At 29.2% G+C, this 14,871-nt stretch overlaps 1 protein-coding gene across 2 annotated transcripts in view; it reads right to left on the bottom strand.

Moving 5' to 3' along the window:
- Window positions 1-14,871, bottom strand: part of LOC140441362 (rabankyrin-5) — a 456,167-nt gene that overhangs the window by 299,232 nt on the left and 142,064 nt on the right. For both annotated transcript variants that reach the window (XM_072532038.1, XM_072532039.1), the window contains one exon: window positions 12,133-12,324. In XM_072532038.1, the coding sequence (XP_072388139.1) occupies window positions 12,133-12,324 (192 nt within the window). The remainder of the gene's footprint in view (window positions 1-12,132; window positions 12,325-14,871) is intronic.

Genomic DNA, 14,871 nt, shown 5'->3' with positions numbered 1-14,871 from the left:
TCTTAATATATTTAAATGCTGGTGTTATTCTTTTCTTTTGATCTGTCTGGCTATTTTAGTTAATATATTACCTGTATATGACGTGATCGAGCAATATATTGTATTGGGCTTTTTCTCTTGTGGTGGGAAGATTGATTTAAGGGCTTTCTTGAGTAGTTTTTGCTGTAACATTTTGTTTATTATGTGTTCGTTGTATCCAATATTTATTGCTATAAGTTTAATGATATTCAATTCTACTTCGAAGTTATTATTTGACATTGGGATTTCTGTCAATCTGTGGAACATACTATAGTAGGCTGCTAATTTATGTTGTGCAGGATGGGATGAAGTACTGTGTATGGTTGTGTCAGTATGTATAGGTTTATGAAATACAGAGAACTCGTGTTTGTTTTCAATTCTTATAATTTTTAAGTCTAGAAAATTTATTGAGTGGTTTTGTTTTATTTCTCTTGTAAATTTAATATTACTATGGATTGAATTAACGTATGATAAGATTTGGCCAAATTCATGAAACATAAAATAATGCAATGTCAAAACATGTAGCATGTTATTAATTATTCATACTTTATATGGAGCTGCAGAGATTACCTTTAGATATTTATTTAAAACATCATGATTCTCAATCTTCTAAAGAGTTTGAGAAAGTCCTAACAGAAACCGAGAAAATTTTAGTTCACTCTTTAAAACGCATAGTAATAAGAGGTAAGAGAGGTAGAGGCGTACCTGTTCTGTTTGACAAATTGACCAAAAGTGGAGTTGACACTTTAATTAAATATAGGAATAATTTTTTTACCTCTTACAACGAATACCTATTTGGCATACCGAATACTATTAACTGCATCAGTGGATATCATGTTTTTAGAAAGCATGCTTCTAAGGTGTTGAATGATGCAAACAAAATCACTACCCTCACGTCAACTCGCCTCAGAAAACACTTAGCAACAATAATACAAATTTTAAAAATGGAAAAGGGTGAACTAGAACAACTAGCAAAATTTATGGGGCGTACCTCAAAAACTCATGATGAGTGGTATCGTCTCCCGTCAGACATTTACCAAACCGCAAAAGTTTCCAAAATATTATTGCTCGCTCAAAACACTAATATTGACCAATATAAAAATCGAAATTTAAATGAGATTGAAGTCGATAACGAGATATTGGAAGACGCAGAAGAAGCTGATAGTGACGAAGAAAATACTAATCAACCTATTCTTCAACAAAATGAAGTAAACATCCCGTCACAAAATAGAATACAGGAGAAAGGTAAACGTATTTTAGTTCCATGGACAAAAGAGGAAAAAGAACTTACGCAAAAATTCTTTGCACGTCATATTAAGAAGAAAATTCCGCCAAAAAAAATGAAAGTTTTAAATTTGGTAGAAAAGTATCCAAATGTTTTTAAAAACAGGAAATGGGACACAATAAAAGTATTTGTACAAAATAAATATAAATCACAATAATTCATTCAAGTGATTACGAGTTTCAATAAAATATTCTATCACAATCCTATAGTTTTAATGTATCCTTCATTACTTTCTTATTGAATTAAACCTAATTTTATTAACGTTTTAAAACGTCGTCATATTAATATTTTCTCTTGGATTTTGTAAATCCAATGAAATGTTGTAGATAGAATTTGAGGTTGGACAAACATTCATTTTTTCTTAGCTGTTCTAGTTTTAAAATAAAGTTTCTAACTAGTCTATGTTTCTAATGGTAATAGTGGGTTTTGTACAATTGCTAACGTATAGACTTTACCTATTTTACGTTTTTATCGAGGCTATTTTTTTTTTAAATAAACCCGGTGTGGTCAATGTTGATTATTTCCATACGACATGTGAGTCCTAAAGTAACGGATAAATTCAATATTTTTGTAACTAAAAATATTTTGACGAAATCCTCGTACAGGTCGATTTTTGTTTTTTGTTGTGCATTTTTTCAATATAATCTTTTTATACAGGGCGTGTCGTGTAAGAGTGGCCAATACCAACTTTCTTATTTTAAATACAACACCCTGTATATTATTATATCTTTTGATTTCTAAGAATATTCTAGATAAAATTTATATTCAATCTTCTATTCCTATCTTTAACTGTTTTTGAGTAATCGAGGTTGGAAAAGTGACAATTGCTCACAAAATCTAAACAGTTCGATCTAGAGTAAAATGGTTTTTATATTAAGACAAAAGCTTTTTGTATTTACAAAAAGCTTTTGTCTTTATATTGATTCAGGGTATACAGCCAACTATTGGATTTGGTCCATTTTAATTAGTTTTTATATTACTATCTTAGTTTTTAATATGCTATCTAGTGGTATTAAATAAAAATAAAATACGAAAATTGTCGTGGTCGGCCCTAAATTTCAAAATTTGTCATTTTGAATATAATCCTATCATCTCTGGGTTTGATACCACTAGATAGCATATTAAAAAGTAAGATAATAATGTAAAAACCATTTTACTCTAGGTCGAACTGTTTAGATTTTGTGAGGAAAAATACACGAAATGTCACTTTTCCAACCTCGATTACTTAAAAACGGTTAAAGATAAGAATAGAAGATTAAATATAAATTTTACCTAATATTCTAAGAAATTCAAAAATATAATAATACACAGGGTGTTGTATCTAAAATAAGAAAGTTGGTATTGGCCATTGTTACACGACACGCCCTGTATAAAAAGATTCTATTGAAAAAAATGCACAACAAAAAATAAAAACCGACCTACATGAGGATTTCGTCAAAAGATTTTTAGTTACAAAAATATTGAATTTATCCGTTACCTTAGGACCTCACTGTATATAAATCACAATGGATCATTTTATGTGCCATTATAGGTATGTGCCATGTATAGCCTTGATAAAGACTTAAAATAAAGTAAAAACATTGGCAAATTTTAAACATTAACTAGGTTTTAATTGTCCCTAACCCACTATTACCATTAGAAGCTATTAAGTGGACACTACTCCTAAAACTTTGTTTACGTTGTAAGCTATGTATCGCCATTTTAAAAAGAGAGACCAAGAAATTTTGTAAATTATATGTTTGCAACTGTGTTTCTTACAAAAACCTTTTGTATGTATATAACTTCTTTATTATTCACTTCTAATGAAGTTAAGAGATAAAATACTGATTCTGAATTTTGTTTAAAAGAAGTGTACCTTTAAACATTTGATTTTCAACTTCTTCAAAGTTACAGTAATTTCAACATCTTTTCAATTCTTGAGTACTTCAATTCCCAAGAGATTTCAGTAATTTTATTTTATTTTTTTCTACGTAGGGCAAACACAACCATGAGATATAATCGAGACTCCATATATTTCAAACTAGGTTGATTTTGATAAAATTGGTTTTTGTTAGGTACAGATAATAATTACCTATGTAGTGCCTTCATAACAGGTAATTCTTATTTTTATGTTACAGCCTTAAAATAAAACATACATTATGTCGAATAAATTTTGATATATTATTTATTAACAAACGGTTAAAGAAAAACAAATATGTGTTAAAATACGACTCTTTTTTAATTATTGCTTTTCATAGTATATGGACATAATATTTTATCTCTTTTTAATGTAAAAGAATCTGGTTCGTTTTGATTGTGCATCTATTATTATATAATACCACATCAAACCAGATTCAGTGACGTACGAGAAGTATGGGCAGAGGAAAGAAAAATACACACAGTTGTAAGAAGTCAGATACCAAAAAATAAAGGAGAAAGTTATGTGCACTTTGCGTTCGGAAATAATGTGCCTGTTGTCTTAAACATCTTCACTTGCAAAAATTTTCACAGTGAGTGTTATCAAATGGTCGTATACTCTTATAAGTACTTTTGTTTGCTTTCTAAGTATTTTTCATGGACTTTGAATTTGCTAAAATATTGGAAAGTGTCATCGAAAATGCAAATCGAAGAGAAATACGAACAAGAACGAGAAAATACAGCCCATATAGCCCATAATGCGACGTAACAGCCCAAGACATGAAGTTACAATCATTGTAACATTTAATTTTAACATTTAATCCTACTATACCAGAATTTCTTTAGTAATACCAAATAATTCATTACAACAGAGCTCTTTTACTCAGGGAATAATCAGACTAGAAGTTGTTAAAAGACGATAAAACATTTTTAAATTACTGAGCTTAAAAAATGTAAAATAAAAGTATTTAGCAAATTAAATCAAATTTGAAGCTGTCATAATTTTAAAAGAAAAATATTCAATCTCGAAAAAAGCAATAACTACCTGCCTACAATTTATGGATAAAGAGTAATATACTCTAACAAGTTAAATTTTTAAACATCCGTTTCGACAACAAAATATTACAATGACTGAACAGATGAATTGACTCAGGTAGAATTCCACCGAAACCTTTAGGTATTATTGTCGACTTGAGTCATAAACCAATGGATGCTAAAGGTCCAAAGCCAATCGATGCCAAAGAAACCGCAACAGCGATTGATGCCAATTGGTACCGCAACAGAATTCGCTGTATATTGTGGCCCGTGAATATTCACGGATGCCAAATGGGAATACTTTTCGTCCAGAAGTCAATTGGTACTACAAAGAAATATATATATATATATATATATATATATATATATATATATATATATATATATATACATATGTATATATATATATACATATGTATATATATATACATATGTATATATATATATATATATATATATATATATATATATATATATATACATATATACATAAATATACATTTTTTATTTCCTGGGTTTGTCGGTCTGATATAAATAAAACTATTTAAGTTTTGCTTAAGCGTTTCGGCAAATTTGCCATTTTCAATAAGCACTTTATTAAACTCTAAACAATACATTTTACAATCAAATTTCATGTTCACACTTTCTTAAAAAGTTTAACATGGATTAAAAAATTGGTATCTGACATTGACAAATGACATCTGGCAGGTATCTTAAAATAGGAGTGGTTCAGGGTTGTATCCACAGATCACCTAACCTCTAGATGCTTCACGACAATACTTTAGTTGGATATGAAATTCAGCGCTCCAAGAGATTTGTATCGGAACTAATTCAAGCGATAAATTACGCGGGAAATTCAAAATTTACTTTTGGTGGGAAAATTTAAATAAAGCTTAAAATATTTAAATATAATTTGGTGAATTCGAAAAAAAAATTGTATTGTACCGTTTACGAAAAAATAAGACAAAATATAATTTATTTATTTATTTAATACATGTAAAACAACCTTGTATATAAATTTAGAATAGAATAGAAATATACTTTATTACCACTGAAAATTGTACAATTTTATGGACAATGCTTACAAAAAGTCAGAAAAATAACAATTTAAAATTTACTGAAATTACATAAATCGTCAATATCACAAAATAAAAGATAATAAAATACACAATGTATTGCAAAATTTAAATAAACTGCAAATTGCATAATAAATCCTTACGAACTAATACGTTTAAGTTTCTGCATGTGATACTCAAATATATATTTATACAAATACTTTAGTTACTGATAATATGGTCTTTCAGATAGATAGGTTTTTGTTCTTTTACGGAACTTAAGGAAAGAAGTTGCAGATTTAAGTTGCAAAGGGAGATGGTTGTATAATCTTTTTACTGAATATAATATAGATTTCTTTACTAACGCAGTGGACGGGATCAGTAAATACGATTAAAGGTTGAATTTCTGGTGGAGTAGTCATGATTAGGTCTTGCTGAAAAAACATGTAGGCGTTTACGAATTAAGCAAACAGTTTCTAAAATATATAAAGAAGGAAGACTTAAAATCCCGTGATTTTTTAAGTATCTTCTGCAATATGTTATTCTACCGAGACCAAAAAGATACCGTATTGCTCTTTTTTTGTTTGTAATTTAAAAACAACTGTCAGATTAGGCAGCTGTTCTAGAACCCCAAAAAAGAAGACCATATCGAAGATGAGACTCGAACAAAGAAAAATATGTTATTTTGGAAGATGCTAAATTAATTTTCTTCAAAACAGATCTTATTGCATAGCAGGCTGAGGCTAGTTTCTTACTTAACAAATCGAAATGAAGGGACCATTTAAGGTTGCTGACTATAAAAATACCAAGAAATTTTACAGAGGGGTTTTTGCACCACCTCTGCTAAAAAAGTGGTATGAAATAGGTGATTTCCACGGTTTTCTTAGACCTCTTACCATAAAAACTAGAACATGATCTGCTATATATGAGTCTCTGTCATCTCCCATGTCTTCAAAACCTTCTATACACCTAGCATACTCATTGTAATGAAGACTTGGCATAATCGCCATTTCGTCAAACATTATAGCTATATGCTTATCCATTCCTTCCATTTTTGATGTTGTTGCTTTTAGTGACTCAAATATTAACTTATTAATTCCTGGGCCTCCAATAGTTTGAGCCAGAAGTCTATTTAATGTTGACTTACTGAGGAAGATTAATATATTGGAAAGAATACTATATGAACGAGCACTTTGTTTGTATAAAGACAAAGCCAAACATTTCTCATTAAGAGTAAATCGTCTAAGCTTTGTTGCTTTACAGCTCTCTCTGTACTAAATTTGAATTAGCATAGCTGCCATTCTATTAACGTTCTGAAGATCACCCAACTTATTTTCTTTATAAAACTCTTCTGCATAAAACAGTCTGCGTTGAAAAGACTTTTTGCTATTTCTTTCCAAAGAGTATTTGTGGTGTAATTGTTTTAATGCTCCATATAATTTTTTCTTTTTAGGGGTAATTGTACCTCTTGATATATTACACTGCTGCAATATTTTCAGTGGTGTGATATTCTTAAGGGCAACACCTAAAAATAAATGTGATGTTAATTTCTTTATTCAATCCTTACAAGGCAAAATCGATTCATTATATTAACCTTCGTGTAGTGGCATTACTGCGTGAGAGACTTAGTAGACTGTTTTTTGATGTGAGTATTAAACAATTTATTGTAAGTACTAGAATGTTTCAGTACCTTCATATATCTTTGTTAGATTTTAGCAATGGGAGATTATAAATACAGGCAAGCTCCTATTTCTAGTTTTTAGCCCCAGCTGGTCTATGACACTGAGGCAACTAAACTTAAAAACTCTAGTATCACTATCCGAAGGTTAAGCAAACTGTTAATTTTATAGTTAATATTATTAGAGAATATTTACAAATCTGCTGATGACAATACAAAAATAAAATTTTAACTACAATTACCTTTAAAATCCTTACTCTCATCAGTTTGTATTAAAATTTCTTCGTTTGGTAACTGTGCATCATTTTGTTCGGCAACTAAAAAGTTTCATAAAATAGTAACCAATTTGAAAATCATTGTTATCTTCGTAATACTTACTACAATGGGGTATCTCAAATGATTGAAACATGTGTGTAGATTGTGCATCTCTACTTGTTGAAGGACTCTCAACTAAAACAAAAAGTTAATATAATAATTTATACCATGATTCACTTCAAGTAAGATAATTTTTATTAATTACATATTAGGGTTACTTACTTTCGGTTACATTTGCTTCCACACTCAACATTGAAATACTTCTGGGATGTACATTAGAAGAAGAATCTAAAATCAATCATTAATCAGTTATTTGTTCTCTAATATCAAATATTTATTGGACTCACCATACAAATGTAAGCTAGGAATTGTATTTTTATACAATTTATGGCTCCATGAAGAAACAAACTTATCTTCAAAGTGTCTGTGGCAGATTCGTTTTGTTTTAAAAACTACTGGAATTCATCATAATATCTAAATTAGGATTTTTTATAACACTAAGCCACTTCCTAAATCTTATAATGTCTTTATCAGGATTTGGAAAGGCATGTCTAATTGATGACGAATTGGTACATTGTGGGATACAACATTTATTGTGAAAAACCATATTTAACTAATTATTATTAATCGGCAAAATACTGTTTGAACACCGCCACGAACATTTAAAACACAGATCACTGAGGTAGGTGATTTGTAATTTACAAACTAATTTGAGGTTAATGCTAACAATAACCCAGAGATATTAAACCAAGTTTAGTTTAATTTCTTTGCAATAATAACCATCAAATTCAAATCAAAATCTGACTATATACACGCTAATCAATTACTGACAATTAGCGATTGACAATGACAATTATAATTTTTAGTTGTGTTCTAAACCTAAACTGCAGAGTAAAGGTAAAGACAGAGTAAAGCGACATCTGAAGATTTGTATCGGTACTAGAACTGACATTTAGTTTAGTTTGACCTTGAGCTACCTACGTGAAACGTCTAGTTATTAATGGTCTGTGGTTGTATCTTAAATATCTGCCATAGTGCATTTAAAAACTCAAGTTATTAAATTATGATACATATTGGAAAGATCTTTGATGTCAGTCTTATTATTGATGGAATTTGGATCTTTTTTTATGTGAATCATCTAATATGCATCTTTTGTTGTAATTTTGTTCTTTTTTCAAAATCTGTACATTTTCAAAATCAAAAGAATGGCTATTTTCTAGAAAATGTTTGCCTAGCGCTGTTGTGTTTAATGCATTGGTTTGTACACTATGTTTGTGTGCAACAATTCTTCTATGTAGGTATTGTTGCAAGAATTATATATATATATATATATATATATATATATATATATATATATATATATATATATATATATATATTGTAAAGACTACGACCGTCAATTTATATTTCTAAAGTATTCAACTAGTGAATTTAGAGGTTTAATCGGTCATTCAGGTTGGCAAATAAAAAAAAAAGTCAACTACTCACCTAAGTTTATCGAAGACGTTTCGCTTTATATTTCTAAAGCTTCATCAGTTCTAACTCAATATGTAGTATATTATCGATCAGAATATACGTACTGTAAACTTTACTCATTACTTAAAACTAACTTAACAAAAAAAAAAAAAAAAAAAACAAAAAACACACAAACTATGCATAAAATAATGTTCATATTCGTATCTACGAATATGAACGTCACGTTTTGGGTCCCCATTTTTATTTAGAATGACCAGCAACTACACAGAAATTATTCCAATAAATCTGTATGCTGTAGTAAGTGGTTTGATCGAGAATTTTTTGTGGTTGATTCTTTTGACAGTGAAAAGAGAGAATCAGTAAATCATTTGTTTTCTTTTAGCAACTCATAGAATGCACTTTTTTCTCAACCATCAAATTATTTTTCTGAACGGCGCGGCGTCTAAACAAACCAATCATTTCGATCAATTAAAGACTAGTAGAGCAAATGTCTACACGGGGTGAGCCAAAATCCAAATTGTAACTTCTGTTATAATGTAACGGAAATAACAGTCTTTAACTTCCATATCTTTAAATTTTTCATCGGCACAAAATATTTTCCATAACTTTTTGATGCTCAACTCGGAATTGAGATATTTACGCCTTCCTTTGTATGAGAAAGATTGTGATTCACTGCATTTAATGTATTTATAAATTTCATTACTGCTTCCTTTTTAAGACCAAAGCGATCTCCCGTATGGTCCCCACCCCGTCAAATGTTAGCATTATGCCACCAAGAAAATATTTTGATAAACGATGTACTTTAAAACGTGATATTTGCAAGCACTTTAGAAATGTCTGCAAGCAAACAGTATTTTACGTTTTTCCCTGTCTAGAATAAAGTATTTGCCTCTTGTTTCGTGCGGCCTTTTTTGCTTCTTATTTATTCTGTTTATTGGATAATAAGTTTTTTGTGTTACTTTAAGATTTTAATTTAATGTAATCCAATATGGAGAATAAGGTCAATTAATGTAATCCAATATTATCTCAATTTCGGCCAAAATGTGATAAGGTGAGTTTTGCAGTTAGACCCCTGATTTATATATATATATATATATATATATATATATATATATAAATATATATATATATATATATATATATATATATATATATATATATATAATTATTATTATTATATACTATATTTTAATTTTTTGTAAGATGTTTAGTAGTTTGCAGATATTTGCATGCAACAATTGAACTAATTGATGTGTTGTACGCTAGGAGCTCTATATTGAAATATAGATAACAACGGTCATCATTTCGGCGCCAAATGAAAAACATTTTAAAATGAATTCAAATTCCTTTATAAAAGGTACATATAATAAGAAACCTATCGGTCTACATCTACTAGATAGCACTGGTGATGGAATAGTTATTCCGAAAACCTTCTGTGATGTAGCCCGATAGGGTTTTTATTATTATACCTATTATAAAGGAATTTTTTAAATAAAATTTTTGTGATACATTTTATATAGCCAACTAAAGGAATTTAGTTTCCTTGTGGATTATTGTAAAAGCATGATAGTACATAGTAAAAATGAGTTTAATTATAGTATATCTACTATAACTCTAGTATAGTTGCTAACATTGGACAGTCATTTGTCAACCTAAAAAAAAATCAGCCTGTTCCAATATTTTCACAAAATATGATGAAACTTGCCAAATAAAAGAGTGGACTATTTTCAATAGCCCACTGAATGCTATATATATTTTGACAATTAGGAATTAATAGCTGATAAAAATGTTTACCATCTTAACCGGCTAGGCCTGTTAACATATAATAAATTGCAAACACATCGTTGCCATGATAGTTGTGTGTCGGCGTATAAAGAGAAGAGAGTGAACTAGAATTGTGTGGATTAATCCCATTAATATCAAAATGAAAGAGTTTGGTGTATTTTATACTCTTTTCTTGGAACTACGAGAAGACGAGAACAATTTTTTAAATTGCTTTAGAATTACAATATCCACGTTTGATGAACTACATCATTTCTTAAAAGATTCCCTTCAGCAGCAAAATACACTTATGAGAGAATGTATTAACTCAGTACAAATGTTGGCAGTTACAATTAGGTAAAATCACATTTGAATTTCTTATTGTTTATTACAATATATCAGATTGAAACACATGGTATTGACACTGTCAATGATAATTAATATTAAGTGAAATCAACTGAATTTAACGAATTGTGAGATTCATGGAACTATGAACGAGGTGATAATGAAAGTAATTTTGAACAAGGACACAGCTGCAACTGATAAGAAGAGGATGGCATTGGTGAGAACTGAGGGGTTTGTAGCACATCAGGGCATACAGCTTGCAATCTATGATATTATTGGTTTGTCGTAACATTTGAAGTTGTCAATATGTTACGATCATTCGTTTGATATGTAGAAAACCTTTGGAATGTTGGTGTTTATAGCAGTGGACAACTGAGTGGGAAACATTTGCTGTCAAAGGAATTATACCATTAAAAAAGGGCATGTAAGGATCATATTTCTCCTTAATAGCTTCAATCATTTGTAATTCAACAGGGTCTGAACGTCTTACGTTTATTTCCTGCTGGTGTTTTGAAAAAATTGTTAGCATCTGGAATAGTTGCACTGGTAGCCGTAATTTCTTTGCAAATTTCACTGTCGGTGAAAATAGTGTCAGATGTTGCTGTTTCTGATAGTCCAGTGTTCTGCTGCCGGGTTTCAGGCAGGTTATTTAATATGGTTATATAATTTACAAATACCGCCTGTACTGATTTTACTGATACCGATAAAAACCAATATGACCCGAGAAGAGAGCAACACTAATGGTTAATGGAAAGAGTTTGAGTGGTAAGTCAAAGAAAACATACTGGAAGTAGTGAGAGGTCTCTGAAAAAGATTAATATTGGTAAGAGATAGATAGAAACCAAGTTAAAAATATATAAGCAAGTGTAATTAGGAAAACCAATCCCACGGAGTAATAAAGGCAAATTATTATATACTTCACAATTGTAAAAGGCAACATTAACAACAACAACTTTAACATAACAATTATTGCTGTGGGAGTGAATAGAGTGGTAAAAATAATAAATACTCTTAAAAGCAGTTTGAATATTCTTTAACTGAATAGGCTTTTAAGGTACGAGACACAAGGACAGCTACAGTTAATTAGCACGGTTTATTAAAAACATACGTACTTATGGAGTATTAATTTTTATATGATCCAAATAGAGTTGTAATATGGTGATAATGATGTATTAATTAACCAATTCATGTTTTAGAACATGAATTGAATGAACATGAATCATATATAAATTATAATATAGAATAAATAACAAATAATTTTTACTCACTTGATTTTTCTAAGTCGATATTATAATCGTTTAATGCAACTATACTTCTTTCCGCATTGTTTTTGACGGCATAGTGGAGAGGAGATTGTCTTTCTTCGTTTGTCAATAAATTAGGATTCGCACCAAGTTTAGTTAAACTGCTTACCAAACCATCGAAATTTGCGGAACAAGCTAAATGTAAAGCAGTTTCACCTAAAATAGGATAAATATATATAGGATATAATAGGATAATATAGATATATATATATATATATATATATATATATATATATATATATATATATATATATATATATATATATATACGAAGGACCAAGTCGAGAGACCTCTTTTTGATAGCAAATTAGGTGAACCGCAAATCCAAAGCCTTTTCTTAGGGGCTGTTGAACGACGCTAGGACCTTTTACCCCGACATGCATCTACGGTTCACCCTTGAAAACACTATCCTTTTCGCTCTTTTTGTAGTGAAAAGACGTTTAAATAAAAGTAAAAGATTGCATTGCATTTCAATTCGAATTCCACCATTGTTCTACACGTGTTTCGAGTTATTCAGCTCCTCATCAGAAACACTTGTGGAACTTCAAACTGAAATGAAATGCAGTCTAGTACTGATGTTTTGAAAGTAAATGTGAAACATATCTTAATAAAAACAAATCATGTTTATCAGTGCATCCTAGATTTCGCGTAACTACACTTAAACTTGCATTGATATTGTAGAAAAAAATGTGGATATGTCGAGGCATTAGTAGAATGAAGGAAAATTAATATCTATTTATTTCCAGTCATAATGTTAGTTACACTAGTTATCTATGTTCCTATTTGCAAAATAAATGCACATGTATTAATTACGTGTTTAAATTGCAAAATTGTTAGATAGCATTTACAAACGATAAGGTTATCATGTGTTTCTTAATGAAAAGAGATAAAAATGTCCATTCAAAATAAAAAGATTAGTAACAAATAAAAAACTTATTTTTTCAATGTAAATGTATGTAATTGTACATTTGAATGTAGTTTTTAGGTTTGATCAACTTTTTTCAATAGCAAATCTCGATATTGTAAAATTTAAAGGTACTTTACTCTTGAATCGACTTCATATGTTTTAACAAAGATTTTAGAATATGCAGAACATTTTATAACGAATAATTTTTTTCTTAAAATTAATAATTAAAAAGTTTTCCATATGGTTCCAACTAGTGGGACATATTGTGTATATTATATATATATATATATATATATATATATATATATATATATATATATATATATATATACATCCCGCTATCATTTAGAGCTCTTTTCACGTTGCAGTAATTTAGCATCACCAAGAAATGCTATAATTTTCTATTTATAAGTCGTGTATGTTCGTTTAGTGCACCTTTGTAGGCTTGGCACCGTTGTCGGTTTTTCAATAATCCGATGTTTTTATATATTAAATTTTTTATATCAAACCATCATTGTAACCTCGGGAAGTAAAATTACTGTATTTGGTATCATTTTAAAGCCAATAGATGTTGCCAGTGTTAACACTTAGAATAATATTTAAAAACATAAAAATATCGATCGGTTTGGGTCAAGTTCAAATAAAGACATTGAATCTACCTGCCGGCCGGCTGGTTTCAGCCGGCTGGGGTCAACCAACAGGTTTTTTATATCAACGTTCAGTTGTTTTTATTCAATTTAGATATTTTTTCCCAGATAGTTGTGTAGGGATATTTTACATATTTCAATTTCCAAGCTGTTTAATCGAAGCTATCAGTGAATAGTTTAAGATAAATATTATGTTTTTATGGGATTAAGTCAAAATAATTGGTTGTGATTGTGATGAGAATCACATTTTTAATTAATTAATGTTTGACGTTTTGATTTCCATTCCGGTAATTGTTACACATTTTTACATAATTTGTACAATAAACAAGATTAAATAGTGGAAATCAAATCGTTAAATATTAGTTAATTAAAAATGTAATTTTTATCTCAATAACGACCAATAATTGTGGTTTAATCACATAAAAAAAAATAATATTTGATTTAACCATGCCACAAGAAAGTAGTTCACAGAACCTCGCTAAATAGTAAAAAAAAACTTATACACATATTTAAATTCTAAATGGTATAAGGGGTAGCCGACGAAAAATTCGTAAAGACGTACAGTTGATTTTGCTTTGTTTTTTTAAACAATCTTAAAAAGTAAAAAAAAATAATTTTTTGCTTATAAAACGTTTTGTATACATTCTAAAAAAAAATGATTCAAATAAAAGTTGTAAACCATAAAAAGTTTTTGATGTAGGAAGATACCAAATTAAAATACATAAATAATTGACCGAGATAATTGCAAAAAACCGTAAACTCCTTGAAATTATGGGAATTGATGAGTTATTGAAGTGTGCTAAATATCAAGCAGATCAAAAAAATATTTTACAAATTATTCAATTTGTTTATCCCAGAAAGCGATTATTTAAACAACTGTACTTGTCCAAACAGTGACTCTACAAGTATTTTGTAACTTGCAATCGATTCTTTGCGCCTTCAGTTTTAGGTTATATTAAAAAAACTTCAACATATTATTAAATTTTTTATTAAAAACCAGTTTGAATAGGGGACTTTTTAGCTTCTAAACATATATATTAATGATATTTTTTATGTCACACGCTTATAACTAGAAATAAAAATAAGGCTCCTTAAATGTTGCGTGTACTCAGTGCTTCTGTACGGAGTAGAAACGTGGATATTGAAGGC

The sequence above is a fragment of the Diabrotica undecimpunctata genome, chromosome 5 (genome assembly GCF_040954645.1).
Source record: "Diabrotica undecimpunctata isolate CICGRU chromosome 5, icDiaUnde3, whole genome shotgun sequence".
NCBI lineage: Eukaryota > Metazoa > Arthropoda > Insecta > Coleoptera > Chrysomelidae > Diabrotica > Diabrotica undecimpunctata.
Note: the sequence above shows the minus strand (reverse complement) of the source record. Positions and strands in the feature narration are given on the sequence as shown.